Source organism: Xiphophorus maculatus, chromosome 17 (genome assembly GCF_002775205.1).
Source record: "Xiphophorus maculatus strain JP 163 A chromosome 17, X_maculatus-5.0-male, whole genome shotgun sequence".
NCBI lineage: Eukaryota > Metazoa > Chordata > Actinopteri > Cyprinodontiformes > Poeciliidae > Xiphophorus > Xiphophorus maculatus.
In genome coordinates, this window is record NC_036459.1 from 3,519,474 (window position 1) to 3,534,525 (window position 15,052).

The window sequence follows — 15,052 nt, forward strand, 5'->3', positions numbered from 1 at the left end:
TTACAGATTGTGTAAACCTTTTTCTGAACTTTTATGAGATTTGACATCACTCGGGAGATAAGTACAGTGTATAAATGCTGCGATAAAGTTCAACTGGGAGTAAACAATTTAATCAGCTTATTAAAGTCAGTGGTCCCATCTTTATAAAAACTGTCTTGACAAAATAGGATAAACATGTCATTTTAATATGAAAAAGCATTTTCACCTGAGAGGAATAATTAATATGGTTGCTTTTTTTTAAAGACACACTACTTGCATCACACAATGCCGTTTCTTTTTTAAACACAAATCCAAGGTTTGAGAGAGCTAAAGCATTTTGATACATTAAACCAATCCTACCATTATGTTAAATTGGCTTGAATGGAAAGCAGTAAAATCTGCTACAAGCATTATAGCACACTTTTTTCTGCTATTCAGAATAGTTGTTAGCATTTACACGAGTTTATATTAATGCTTCCCTATTTTGGAATGTTGACTTTAAAGTAAACTAAATTTACTGCTACAGTAAACTGCAGCAACTTACAGCTAATGCTAATATATGTGCTGAACAGCAAGGCAAGAGCCAAAAAGTCCAAATGTTAAGAACTTGGAAGACGTGGGCAGAAAAAAGACAGGAGACGATAAAACCACAGCATGGGATGTCGTGAGTCTTTACTTACCTCTCTTTGTAGCACCAGCTCTTTGGTGAACAGCATGGCTTCATCGCTGAAGGGTTCGGCCATCTGCATCCCACCAGGCATGTTCCGGGAACTACGTGGACATTCGATACCTATACAAACATGACAAAGTTGTTTGAGTAAAAATTCTGCAAAGTTGTCCCATTTCTTGCCTACATGTTACCATTTAGTACTAGCAATGTATACTTGGCTGTGTATCAGATAATTTCTATAGGAAATGTCAAAATTATGGAGAAATTTAACATCTCATTACCAAGAATGTCCTGGCCAAGATGACGAAACTCCAAGACTGCATTAAAACATAAATGACTACTTCAACCGTGCCCAACCAGTTGTATCCACATGTTTGAATAAATAAATTGTATATTTTTTTAAATTTAAATTAACTCAATGAAAGAGTTAGTATAATGTGGTTGGTTTTTAAACAAATATTATGCATGAGGGAGATTTAAAATTTTATAAACGGCAACTCTGTATCACCAACAGGAATCAATCTTGTTAGCAAAGATGCTAACCGCCATCTTGGAAAATCTCAAAGGTTATGATGTAGAGAAGATTAGCTTCACAGCCGGGGATATGCCAATGGTTTGATGTTCAAACCAACAAAGCAAAAGCAGACCACACTTTAAGAAAACGTTAGTTTTTAGAAGTATTTGAGCCAATTGACTTATTTCCCCATAACTTTTTTTAAGTATTAGGAATAATGTTTTTAGCTGTGCACCTAAATACTTAGCTATCTACATGTTTACCCACAATTTTATTTGTTGGAATTCATGAATAAATAAATAAAAATAAAAACCTTAATTGCTTCAGCTAAGCACAACAAACCAACAAGCAGGTTGAAGCTGCTTAATGTTGAGTAATCTCATGATGGCCTCTGCTGTGAGTTAAAGCCTCCAGCATATTGCTAATAAAGCAACCACTCTCTCCTAGGGTCTTTCTTTCCCATTTGACTTGGGGTTTAATTTAATGAGATTCTCTGGGATGACAGATATATTGCCTCAGGACAGACTCGCAAATATACATGACAGAGAAGCAAAATCAGATTTGTTAGGGCATTCTGATGACTCACTGGTGTGCGTGGCTATCTTGCTGCAAAATCCCAGGATTTGGATTTCACAGCTAAGATTTTCTTTGTATTAGGCTTCTTTAAAAAGTTTATGTCTTCTTTGAACTGTGAGTGGTCATCTATCTTTTGATTTCATTTTTAAGATAATACATGAAATGACTATGCAGTGTTTCATTATAATGGGGTTTAATAACCTTGTGGCTACTGCAAAGTCTTACAATCACAATCTAGGACACTATCAGGTGATAGTGTACCAGGTGAGTTTATATCTTGGCTGTTGTACTTGCAAAAGAAACATCTCTATACGCTACTATAGAGACACAGGGAAACTGAGGACATGTATTTATGTTTTAAAGGTAACATTTCAAAGAAATATTTCTTGGTGAGTTTTCTTACAGCATTTAGGAGAAAACTGATGTCTTTTATGAAAGTCAAAATCTGATTTGCTCATTGTATTTCCCTAAAATATTCACCCAGCTAACCTACTGAGCAAGCTCACTGCTCCTGGTGTAATTATATAACTGAATTGGAAAAGCCACCGGCTTTTTTAATCTCATTTTGTACGTTCTGTTCCCTACATGGCCATGCCTGTCCCATTTAAAAGGACAAGAGCAAAATATATCAGCGAATTCACACTGGCAGGAAAGGGAAAATGACCCTGGAAAGGCAAAATGAGGCCACGCGACATGCTGCACTGGAAAGTGAAAGAAAACTGTTCAGTCCAGTTTAAGATAATTGTTCCAACACAGGAAGATCTGCATCAAGTCTGCTGTGTAGTAAAAAGGACACAAACAGGAAACCGATCTGATTTCAACTGAGACTACTGTACAGTAAAATACTTGACTAAAATACTTGACTACAAGTAATGTAGTCAAGTATTCCATACTTGACTACAGTAACTCAAAGTATTTTGGTTACCTTTCGTAACCCAACTATAAAAAATTTATTCAAATAGTTTATTCAGTTGATTTCATTTTTCAAGGGTGAAAGTTATTCAAACCACATTATACTTATGTGAAAAGTTAATGCTCCAAGGTCATTAACTGCTTTTGCACCACCATTTACTGGTGTTTCAAAGTTCTGTGGAGGAATTTTCTCATGTAACATCATCTCAACTGGATTTAAGTCTGAACTTTGACTAGGCTACTCCCAGACAGTGCTAGACTTGCTTCTGTGCTCTCGATTAATGCCCTACTGCATAAATTGTTTGTACTTGAGCTGAAAAGATAAGTTTAGTCATTTTTTGTAAGACTTTGCTTATGGGCTCAATAAGTAAAGCTCATTGGGCTCAATAAGTGCTGATGAAAACAACCAACCTTTATTTTCATCTTGTTAGTGTAATTGTTTTTGAAGAGGTAGGAGGTTGGCTATGCGGTATTTATTTGGATATGTGAAATAGTGATGACGCACATGATTAGGAGGTATTTAGATGACTTTAACTAAGGCAAATGAGGTGATCTCAGTTACCTTAGATAGCTTCTTGAATAATCACTCTTGGAATAAATTGGGTAGGCTGTCTACCTCCATTTGTAATTGCTCTCGCTGGAATCCTAAAGTTTAAGAGTTTCCTTTCGAACCCTTAACAAAACAATAAATGTCAAAGACTTTGTTTCTAAGTTACTGAATGTCTTTCATATCAAGGTATGTTGTATTCTGAGATAGTTTAGCCTTCTTTGTGTTAAATAGGTTATATTTAAGTGATCTAAGTGTGGCTGGTGAAACTGAATGGATTTTTTTTTTGTTGGCAATGAATTCATGACTTACGAATGAGGTTAATTCTAATTCCACATTAAGCAAATTTGGTTTGGTTAGCCTCTTTTCCTTAAATTATGATTTCATTAAACCTGTATTTTGCATTTAATCAGGTTACCTTTGTCTGATATTAGCATATTTTGATTATCTAAATTTAAATTTGACAAAAACAGGCTGTTTTTACCCGGCTGTAGAAACCATGCATAAATAAAACCTGTTAAAAGAAGTATTTTTTTTGTTCCATAGAGAAAGAGGAGGACACACTTGATGGCCAAGATCATCTGAAAGTATTTATAGAAGTTTACCAGGACAGGCCTTACACATGGGACTCAGTGACTATAACACTGTGTGCATATAAAAAAAAAAGACAGATGAGGAATGCAGGATAAAGGAAATGAAAAAGACAAGATAGGGAGGGCTACAGAAAGGCAAAATACTGCACACTGGTTGCAAAAATTGGTGTATAAAGTAATTGCAGGGAGGGAGATATAAAGTTTCTGCTTGGGTTGGCTGCAGCAATGATAAGGGGTGGAATTGTGTTTTTCCCCGAGCATAATCCTCAGGAAAGAATACTCATGAATGTAATACACAAAGAAGTGAAGTTTCATTGTAAAGCTTATAAACTACATGGGTTTACAGGCCCACAGGAGCAACCATTTTCAACCAAGTCAAAACTCTTTAAGAGGAGAAAACATGCCCACAAAGCTTTAATATACCAAAGGGAAAAAGCCCTGCAAAAGGGTTATTATAGGTCATGCACTGATACAATGATCACAGATGTGACGTCTTTATAAAATGCACACTGCAGAGTTCTTTACATCACCCGACTGTACTCCTGCAATTCCTCCACACTTACTGTAGTCCCTCTTCCTTGCAGCATTTGAAGTCAATCTGAGAGCCACTTAGCACAGCAGACGTTAACCTCCACTGAGATACATAACTCAGGCCTGACACCAAGATAAATATCTGGGTCATACTCCAGGAAATCCATCTTATCTGATCTCTGAGACAAACAAGACGTACGGTGATTGTTCTGATGTTAGACTGCGCAGAGAACAACACGGCTTCTCATGCTAGCCTGAAGAGGGTGATCACATGTCAATCCACCATATCAATCACTGAATTTTATGTGCAAGACATTGATCTCGGAGTGCGTATGTGTGATTTAAGGCATATCTGAAAAGTGTGCAGTTTTACTACAGAGAGTTGAAGGGTCACCCCATTGAGAAAATGCATTACGTTTAATTTGGTTCTACGTTCCAGAGATGTTCACAAGTAATTTCTTCAAGTCTAAGTCAAGTCGCTAAACCGCATTCTCTCGAACACATGCCTAAATGGTTCTTTATACAATTGTAGGTTATGAATTCAAGTCATGAAATATCTTTAGGCCTAACTTCACACATTATGAATATATTACAAGTTTGTTTTTTGATTTAATTTGTTTTTCTCAGAACTGAAACTGTGCAATATATCACATTGTAATCATCACAATATTAATGTGGGCAATACAGCAATCAGAAATGACTGCTTGGATGCAGTGCTTGGTAAAATGATTTTTTATTTTTTTTAAAGTGATATCTGTGTAAATTTTGCACTCCGTCAATGTATAAGTAATAAAGGTCCTAGACTTACAAACAGTGGTAAGGACATCAAAAACAGAAGAGACAGGAAAATGGGGGCACTTGTAATACATCGCAATATTTAGAAACGTATCGCAGTTACGCACTTCCTTATATACTTCACCTCGATTAAGAAGATGTATTTAAACATGATTATATTACACTTTGAAATACCTTTTTAAGGAAACCACTGTATTCAAGCTGTACACTCGTTTAGACTGGGGGTGGAATCAAAAGATATGAATCGGGAAATTACAATTTTGAAGGTTTTCAAAAATATACATTCTAAAAGTTTATCACCAAGTCTAAACTGTGAACTTGGTTCTAGGTAGCTATAACTAATGACTTGTACAAGTTTAGGCATAGAAAAAGAGCAACTAACATCTTTGCAGACCCCACACATCCTGGACACAAACTATTAAGACTTTCACCTTCAGGTCAGCACTACAGAGTGTCTCTTGTGAAAAGCAACAGACACATGAAATTTTTTCCTCCTTGCAGTCTCTTTGATGAACACAATGAAAACCTTACAGCTCAAGTCATCGGCTACTCTGCTGTGAAACAAAACAACCACATTTTACGAACTTAGCATATTTTGGATTCAAATCAATTAATAGTAATTTACTTATTATCTTTTGTAATGACAACCAAACAATTCATTTAGAAATGGTGCAAACAAAGGACAATTTCACTGTTTATAACTGTAGAATTTCAGAAGCGCTAACTTGAGGTATTTATCTTGTATTTTATAAATGACAGTGTTCAGTTAAACCACCATAAAATAAACTGGATTGAGGTAGCCTCTTTCTCCATTATCCAAGCCAGATAATGAGCTTCATCTCATGGAAATTGCCCTAACGGGGAAGAAGCTGCTACTGTGCATTTGTCTCATCAGTGAAGCTTATCCAAATATACATCATGTCGCAAATTCCTATGCTAATGATGTGCATATTGATTAGCCTTTGACGCTTGTGCTCATAACCCGCCAGACGCTCGCGCTCTTGCTTTTGGCATGTCTGCAGGTATAAATTGATACTTGCAGGATCGAGGCGGCTCAGTATGAATGCCATTAGAGTCTTTTTTTAATGTTATTAAGTTACCAAGTCTTGATTTTTGACAGCCTGTCAACAGGATATAATTAGCAATGTGACAAGCAAACTACAAACCCGAGGAGGGTGTAAGTATCTAAATGTGTGCGGATTCAAATCTAAACCTCATCTTTCCTCCCTCCATCACCCATAACAGCATCATTCCATTTAAATTTCCATCTCATTAATCTTTGTTGTCCTATGCAGTATGCAACTGCGTGGTGACAATCCCCTATTTGAATATTTCCCTCTTCACAGCTGCCTCAGTGGACACAGGCCAAGGAAAAAAGGTCCATCCATGGGTGAAGAATGTAGGTGGGAATATTTGGGGAGAGTGAGTGAAGGGTAAAGAGGGCAGACGGAGAGAGTAGACAAAGAGTACGATGTTAGGGGAAAAACTAAATCCAAGGATTTGGTCAGACCTCTTGCTTTTATCCTCTCAATCCATTCTCTTGGTCCAACATCATCCCTCTACGACTCCCTAATTTAAGGCCCCAATGTCTCCAACAAGCCTAAGGCAAACACCCAATTCAATCTCCTGAGGGGAACGAGAATGGTTTGATTTTTTTCCCTTAAACACTGGATTTGTAAGATCTGGCATAGTAAAACAATTCATTAAAACACACAGCGAATGCAAAACCTGTTGTCTCTGTATGGATCTCATATCACCTTCGCTGTAGCAAACTGATGCAGCACAATCTATAAATCATTTAGCGTGTGCAGCAACCTCAATCCGTTATTTATTAAAGTTAAATATTAGTTGTAGGCATGTTTGCAGTGCTTCTGAGAGCTTTTTCTTCATCTCAAGGAAGCACACAGAGAATATGGTGGATTATTGATTTGTCTAAAGGCTGATGTATACTGTAGCTCATTGTGCAGTAAATTTTACACCACTATAGGAATCCATCTCGAGACTTCAAGGCAACCAGGGCCTGAAATTTCTAGTGTTAGAAAAATACAGACGCCTTAAATTACACTTATGGTGGCAATAAAGATAGGAAACATTTCTGTAAGCCTTATAACACATCCTTTAGCAAAGCATAAATTGTTGGGTGAACATTTACAAAAAAAAGGGAAAAAAAAGAATGTCCTTCATACCCCTAACTTTTTGACATGTTGCTGTGTAACGTCTATAAACCTCTGTCTATTGTGTTAGATCAAGATGAGGCAGCAGCCCCCAAGGTAAGCAAGAAAAAAGAAAATTTTATCTGCAGCCTTTTTGGAGTATTTCTCAACCAGTTCTCTAGATCTACAGACTGGATGTTGTGGAAAAATAACCCAGGCTCAGTTTGATTATACAGAGATCACCAATGGGTATACTTTTTTCCCCACTCAACTTGTATTCAAGTCTAAATTTTGACTGTGGCAAGAAAAGCATCCCCACAGTATGATGCTACCAGTAGAGTGAGGACAATGTGGTCAGGGTGATGTGGAGTGTTTTTGTTTTTTCTTCCAAATCTGACCAGAGCACTCACGTCCATATTTTTAACGTGTCAACAAATAAAAGACGGTTAAAGCTTTTTGCTGATATTATTATGAACTCTGTGTCTGGGTGATGAGTGTCCCATCTACCTGACAGAGATAATGAAGTCTGAGTAACTTTTCAAGTACTTTTCACCTGTGATGGCTGTTGCTCCCTCTGCAAGAGAAACTCTGTAAAAGCTACTTAAGCCAATAAAACTTTTACAGTCTCCTCACTGCTTTGTCTCCCTATAGTCTCTGCAGGGCTTTATGGTCAAATACTTCACAAAGAAATTGTGTTTTTTGTTTTGCTTTCTATTTACCATAGGTATGTTTCTCTTCATCCTCTTTGCCCTTCCAATCGCTAAAACTTCTTTCATCAAGCTTTAAAACCCACAGTGCTATGATACTAACTACTATCCATTCTGTATAGGTGCCCTCCTTTTTCAAAGACAAAAAAAATGAACACGCAGGATTACTCTTTTACCTTTTAGAAAACGTACTTTTGGGAGTGACACTGTATAGGCCAGCAAGTAAAAAGAAGAAAGCTAAGGTGATGTAGGAAGTGAGTAAGGGGAACTACCCTTGAACTCCAGATGCATACCTCCGGTCTTTTTTGAAGTTATGGGCTTGCTGCTGTGCTTTGTTTCTGTGACCCTATTTTCTTTCTCCTTATAGCACCAACTCGATCTAACAGGGAAAACTGGAAAGGTAGGAAGAGACTCGAGCTCTGAGGTGTGCAAATGGAGAAACCCATTGACAAAGTGTCTAATAAGAACAGTTACCATGGGACACAAACTGCACAATAGAAAACAGTCGATTTAATTCAAGGAGTGCAAATGTTAAATGTGAGAATTGTGGTGTATTATTAGAAATTAAATTAGAATGTTACATCTCTTCCTGTATTGGGATCATTTATTTTGCAGAGCTCCTGTAAACAGTTGGTTCTTGGATGGCTTCCCACAACATTGCTAAACAATAAAAAAAAAAAAAATATGGCCAGAGTGAATAAATTATTCAAACAGATGATAAAACAGATTAATAATGCAGTGCTTGTTTTAACTGCAAGATCATTTGAATATTTTCTGTGTGCACAATCACTATTTACTTAACGCCCAGACCACGGGGCCCAGCTTTTAGAAATCATATATAAATATGATTTGACTTTAAAATTAGATGAATGAATTGTAATGATGAGCTTCCTTCCTAAAACCCTCCAAGTTTGCATTCGCTTACTCAAGTTCTTCACTTGAGGTTTTTACAGAAGAGCTGGAACTGTTCTTGTTCCAAGGTGGAACAGATCAGCTTAAGAAATCACATCAACCAACAAGATCAAAAAACAGAGCATTGTTGCAGAGGGGCTTAACTAAACAAGTCTGTAAGAGAGCACAATTTTGAGTCAGTTTGTATTACAGAAAACCACAGTAAATTCAAAATGTGCATCGAATTCTATTTAAATAAGCGTTGATGCAGTTATTGCGAGCCTACTTTTAAAATACTCACACTAGCTGTAACATAAAACAAGACATTTTACTTCTTGTTAGAAATATGAAAAAGCTTAAAAGGGTAAAGGTTCAGAGGTTTGTAGGGGCCTTCATTAGACAGATAATACAACAGTGTTGGGGCCTCTGTTTTATCGCTTGTGTCATTTTCCACACGACCCCCAATACAGATGGGTGACTAAAACATGAAAAGATAACTTTGACAGGGAAAAGAAAGTGGTCAGAGACAGAGAGCTGGGAGATTAGACGCAGACAGATGGGTGTCTTTTGCCCCATGGGCTTCATTTCATGTGTAGTGGTATGGGTTTGACATCAGTTGCGTCAAGAAAATCAAGTATATAGCTAAAAACGTCACGCACAAAAACATTGAGGCCGTGGCCTACAAGATATACTGTTTCATCTCAAACTGACAACAAAAAGATGAAGGGGAAAGAGATAAAAAAAACGAGAATATGTATCGCTTCAGCAGCAACTGGAAATATCAATGGTATCAATAGAGATCTTAAAGAAAACAAAGTTGTATATTTGATTTAAGATATAAAGCTTATGTCATTTCCTGGAGACAAAGAGTTTCCAATGACGACCTTGATTTAACCTATTCAGGGGTTTCAGTTCTGTTGTTGAAGTTAAGATTTGCCAACAACAATGTGATTGTGTATATAAAATCTATCTTAACATGATGTCTTACCAACATTGTGGAGTCAATGCTGTGCACTAGTTTTTTTCCATCAGTACCATCCTCACATTGTAATTGATCACTTTGAATTATTTTTTTTTTAAAAAAACCTTCCCAGTTTTTCAACAAGTCCATCAGATTTATGTCTACCGCCATGGTTTCAAGGTTAACAGAGACATTCACAAAATGTGTTTAAGAAAAGAAAAAAAGAAAAAAGCAATGGACGCTCCCTGATTGGACTGTTATGTTCTTTTCTTCAGGCTACAAAATCAGATTTTAGAGAAATGTTTCCTACCTTCATCAAATGGTATAATGATAATGTCCTTCCTAATGTTTTTTAAAAAATGAGACTATTATCATGGATTATATTAATTATCACCCATTCAAATTAAAGGCACACCAATAGTGACCAATGGGATCCCATTCACTCAATGGAACTCTCCATTTTGCTCTCTCAAGAACCGCGTAATGGGATCATAATGACGAGTAATCACTAAGTTCTTGATTTTATGCTCAATCAGGATTACAAGGTCAGAAATTTCCATATTAAATGACTGCTTCTTAAGATATTTAAATTAGCCATTTAGACTACTTATTTTTAAAATTAATTTTAAAAAGTTAGACTTTTCACTGCTACTTGTTCGTGATATCCATGAGGAGTCTAAACAGCCAGCTTGTCGAGCAACAACTTTACAGACAGAAAAAGATCCACTAGCAACAGGAACAACCAGAGTCTTGAGAGGAACCTACATTGCAAACCAGCTGAAGGTCACCATTAAAGCAATCAGGAGGTTCCATGCCACACCACATTGATGCAGGAACTCATGTAAAAGATGACCGATCCAAGTATAAGGTGCATACATTTCTATGGGTGGAAATGCATTTCGATGGGTCTAATGTGACAGCTTCGATAATATTTGAATTCTTCAGAGGTGCACCTGTGATTATAAGTTTCTTCCACATTTGATCAGATACGTTACTGTTGCAGTTCTGTTTAGTTCAACATATATCCCCCGAGTTGCTGTTTATGAGGTACAAGACAAGCGATTACTATCTGTAGCAGGGGAAATAAACTGACTGTTGCTGAAATGCCAAAAGGTACACGTTGATATTCTGGGAACATATCGAGTCTTCACAGCTTGACCTTCTTAAAGTTTAAGAAAACAAAAACTCTTGGGACAAAAATGTGTTTACGCTTGCTGTAAAAACATCTAGTTAATGCTTTGCTATTCACTAGTCTTGCACCCGTCTAAGAGCAAAATAGCCATTTGTTGATATTCTTGCTCCAGAAATGAAGAGAATAAGGAATTAACTTTCATTAGACGGAACAATTACATCCAAGAGTCTCTTCCTGTTATAGAAATACCAGGGTTGGCACTTTGGTGGACAAGTGGTAGCCAAAAAAAAATTGGGGATAAACCATTTACAAAGTAAATTTGAAACTAATAAACTTTGATGAAGAGCTAATAAGGAGTCAAAATGATGAGTAGTTTACAGAAAGAGTACATTTGCTTCAACATACTCAAATAGAAGTGCAGTAAACTAGTGCATTACAATATCTAGACAGTGTCTACTTGCCAGCAGGCAGAAACATGAATCTAGAAGTATCTAACTCATCTTCAAAAATGTTCACAACTATAGGTTGTAAATGACTGCCTTTGTGTGGAAGATTTTATAGTTTTCCAAGTAACAAGTTGCTAGAAGTGCAAATAAACTGTTTTATTACTGCAGCTATCACAAAAACACAAGTCAGGAACATTGCTACTAGAATACTGGGAGATCCTCATTTCAAAAGGAAAAACCCAATTTCACTATCCACCTTGGGAACATGCATTTCTGAGTAAAATTGTAAACCACAATGAAACTACATTCCTCAAATAGAACAAGTCCTTTCCCCATTTTTGCCTTTAAGTGGAAAAATACTGAAAAAAGTCTTGCTACATTGGTGTTTTCAAATGTTTTGTCAGTACTGTGGTGCTAGGAAACCTGACTATTGACTTAGTACCACTGACTTAGATGGCATAATTAAAAGGACTTTGACATTAGAAAGGTAAACTTACCAGCAAGAAGGAATGTGATGAGACAGGTCTCTTTGGGCATGTACAGCTTAAGACGAGATCCACTGAAGACATATTCGACAACAGCTTCTGACCGGCCAGCTCTCTGCAGGAAAGGCAGGAACTGCTTGGCTTTCTGTGTCTCCTGCAGGAAAGAAAGAGAATTAAAAGGCAAATAGCAGCATTTTAGAGTCAAAGTCTTGAAATCTTTAAAGAATTAATAAAAAAAATGGTAGAGTTTGCATTGTTTTTTATGAAAAAGTTAAGTGAATTCAAAATTGTTTTTGATTAAAAAAAATACTAGGTAACAAGGAGTCATCAGCTAAACTACTACACAACAAAATATACCTTGAAAGGAAAATGCTTCCTTTTTATCATATTTTTAATTTTGTCTGCTTAATTTTTTGTGTTTCATTTTTGGAAGAAATATCTGTGAATATCTTTGGATTATTTTATATATTTAAATGATCTCACCAACAACAACAACAAAAAAATTACCCTGCATGTAGAGCCATTACAATTAGTTTCAAACAAAACACTTTTTTTCCTCAGTGCCTGAGCCAAATGAAGAAGAGTTTTCTTGATCATAGAGGGAAAGTGTTAAAGATTTTTGAATGGTGTGACAAGATGTGGACTGTTTTGGCAGCTACAATAGTGTAATCCATTCAAACATTCACAAGAAAAACAGACTGATCATTTCATCAAATGTGAGACTTCAAAAATCACTGCACATCATGTTCATGCAAAGCAGGCCAAGAATCCTATCCAAGTGTGTCTGTGCACAACAGTGAAAATGTTGGTCAGAACCAAAGCAGAAATCCTCTGAATGCATTTTGAGTACAATTTTTTGCCTGAAGTGGTCACTGTGCAAAAATACCACATGAAGAGTTCAAATCAATCAATATGGTGCTAGCATGATTGGACTTGCAAATAGTCACCTTATTAACTCAAATCCACCTGGGGACTTTGGCATTCCTAATTGAGGGTATAAACTGTAATGAATTAGCTGAAGTACGGCAATTAAAAGTTACTAGGTCGTCACTTACATGGCTGCCCCTTTCATTTCCATGTATTTTTGTGTTTTTCTCAATTTTGTTCACAGAATGTCAATGACAGCGACAAGTTCTAAAAAAAAAAAAAACAGTTATGTCATATGGCTTTTAAGATTAATTTCTCTCATATTGCAAAGGGTGAACAAGACCAAGTGAAAGCCTGCGTTTCCACACATCTTTATATCACAGTATGGCCTAATGAAGTCTGCCTTCCTTCTCAGTGACACATCTGGAACCTCATGCAATCAAAAATAATTCTCTCCCTTCCTGCTCCCATCTCTGTCTGCAAGAGTGAGTCATAACTTATTGGTGTACTCGGGCCAAAAATTACAAGCTGAGCTAAATCGTGTATTCAGGCAGCGCTAGTGCTTCAGTAGCAAAGGAAGATTCATAAACGCTAAAAAAATAATTTAATGTGAGCCTACTCCAGGCATGAGCATGTAGGCACAACAGACCGGTGAGTCATGGACCAGTGTTGTGTTTGGATGAGCCAGCGTGGACACAGGAGTAGGAACAAAGGCTCAGACACAAAGTCGGAGCAAACAAACCAGTTTACCATTTGCTAAAGCAAATTTATGAGAGTTCACAGTGTTCCAGTAACAACAATTTATCAATATTTTCTTTCATTTCATTTTTTTTCCCACTGGGGCAGTGACATAGCCCAAAACAGCCGTGTATTTACTAGAAACAAAATAAAGTTCATGTCATCAGCGGGGCTCAAATCAGAGAGCATTAGTGAGGGGTATATACTTTAGCCATAAGATGTTCCACCTGAACTCCACCCACTACATTCCAAAATAACCCCTCGAGTGGGAGATGACACTCCAGTTCACACAAACATTTACCGCACCTGCAGCATGTGTGGGCTGTGCAGCCCAACTTGGTTCAGAAAAAGGGAGAGACAAGTGAAAGAAGAGGACCTCATTATGCAACCTTTAGAGGCACGAGGTGAGTCAAGTGCTTTATCCACTCTCCTCCCACCACCTCTGTGCATCTCCTACAGTATACATTTATAAACCTATCTCTGCACTATTTGTGACTGCATCCCACTCAATGTGCATAATCCTTTTCAAAAGACCTTCACTAAAGGATGCTGACGTATAGGAGTGTGTATTTCCACAAGGGGGACGGGTGTGTATTTAGAGGGATAGGGGAAAAGTATGTTGGGGCTGGTGAGCAACAATGCTATTTTGGTCCTTGTAATGCTTTAAAGAATGCTCATTATATTAGCCTTGCCAAACAACTGGTGCATGTGTGTGTGTGTGTGTGCACGCACGAGCACATCCACACATGCTGGCAATCGCTGGCAACAGTCCTAGATCGTGCTGCAAATCAAGCATGTCTTATTGGAGACAGACAGAAAAGTTAAGGGAGGGTTTGCAGCGAGGTAATGGCACTGACCTGAACCCAGTGACAGGGTGCAGCTAATAAGTACAAATGTAGTGAAGCTACAGAGTGCTGTAGAACATGTCAGACATAAAAATGGCTACACAAAACACCACTATAATAAGGCATTTCTATCTTTGGCTAAATAAATCCATTTGTAGTGTGTGATTTAAGGTTTTCTGTTAGAAGAAATACACTTTTTTTTTCGAGTGCCCTTCACAATTACAGGCCAAAGGTAAATGTGTGTGCAAACCCATTGAAACCAAAGGTTTTCATAGAGGCTTGGTGATTTAAAGACTCTTTGTTGCGGTTCTCCAAATTGTTAATCGCTGTAAACCTTAAACGCTCTAATATATGATTAAGAAAAACATTCAAAATATTTCCTTCTGGCCTTACTGACATTAGTAGACGCTAATTAAATTAGGAGCTGAGGAGAAAACATGCCGTGTGTGTACAAAGAATCTTTGTAAAACAGCTTTAATATTTTAAAGCAAAGGAAATTATTAAAGAGTTCCAGTTTCAAACTGTCTAGCATGTCAGTGATAAGCACGGCTGTGGTGGATGTACATCATATATCATATGCTGATGGGAAATTGTCAATTTCTAATCAAACGGTCACTGCTGATCAAAACAAAAGAAAAACCATCCAGTTAGACGCATTTCTCAATATAACTAAAAGCAGTACATCACGGATTATTAATCAAAAGTTTTTG

The 15,052-nt window shown here is 37.1% G+C and overlaps 1 protein-coding gene across 1 annotated transcript in view; it reads right to left on the reverse strand.

Annotated features, from left to right (window-relative positions):
- Nucleotides 1-15,052, reverse strand: part of snd1 (staphylococcal nuclease and tudor domain containing 1) — a 188,817-nt gene that overhangs the window by 125,608 nt on the left and 48,157 nt on the right. The window contains exons 15-16 of the mRNA XM_023350655.1: nucleotides 11,905-12,046; nucleotides 660-769 (exon numbers count right to left, since the gene is read on the reverse strand). Coding sequence (XP_023206423.1) covers nucleotides 660-769; nucleotides 11,905-12,046 — 252 coding nt within the window. The remainder of the gene's footprint in view (nucleotides 1-659; nucleotides 770-11,904; nucleotides 12,047-15,052) is intronic.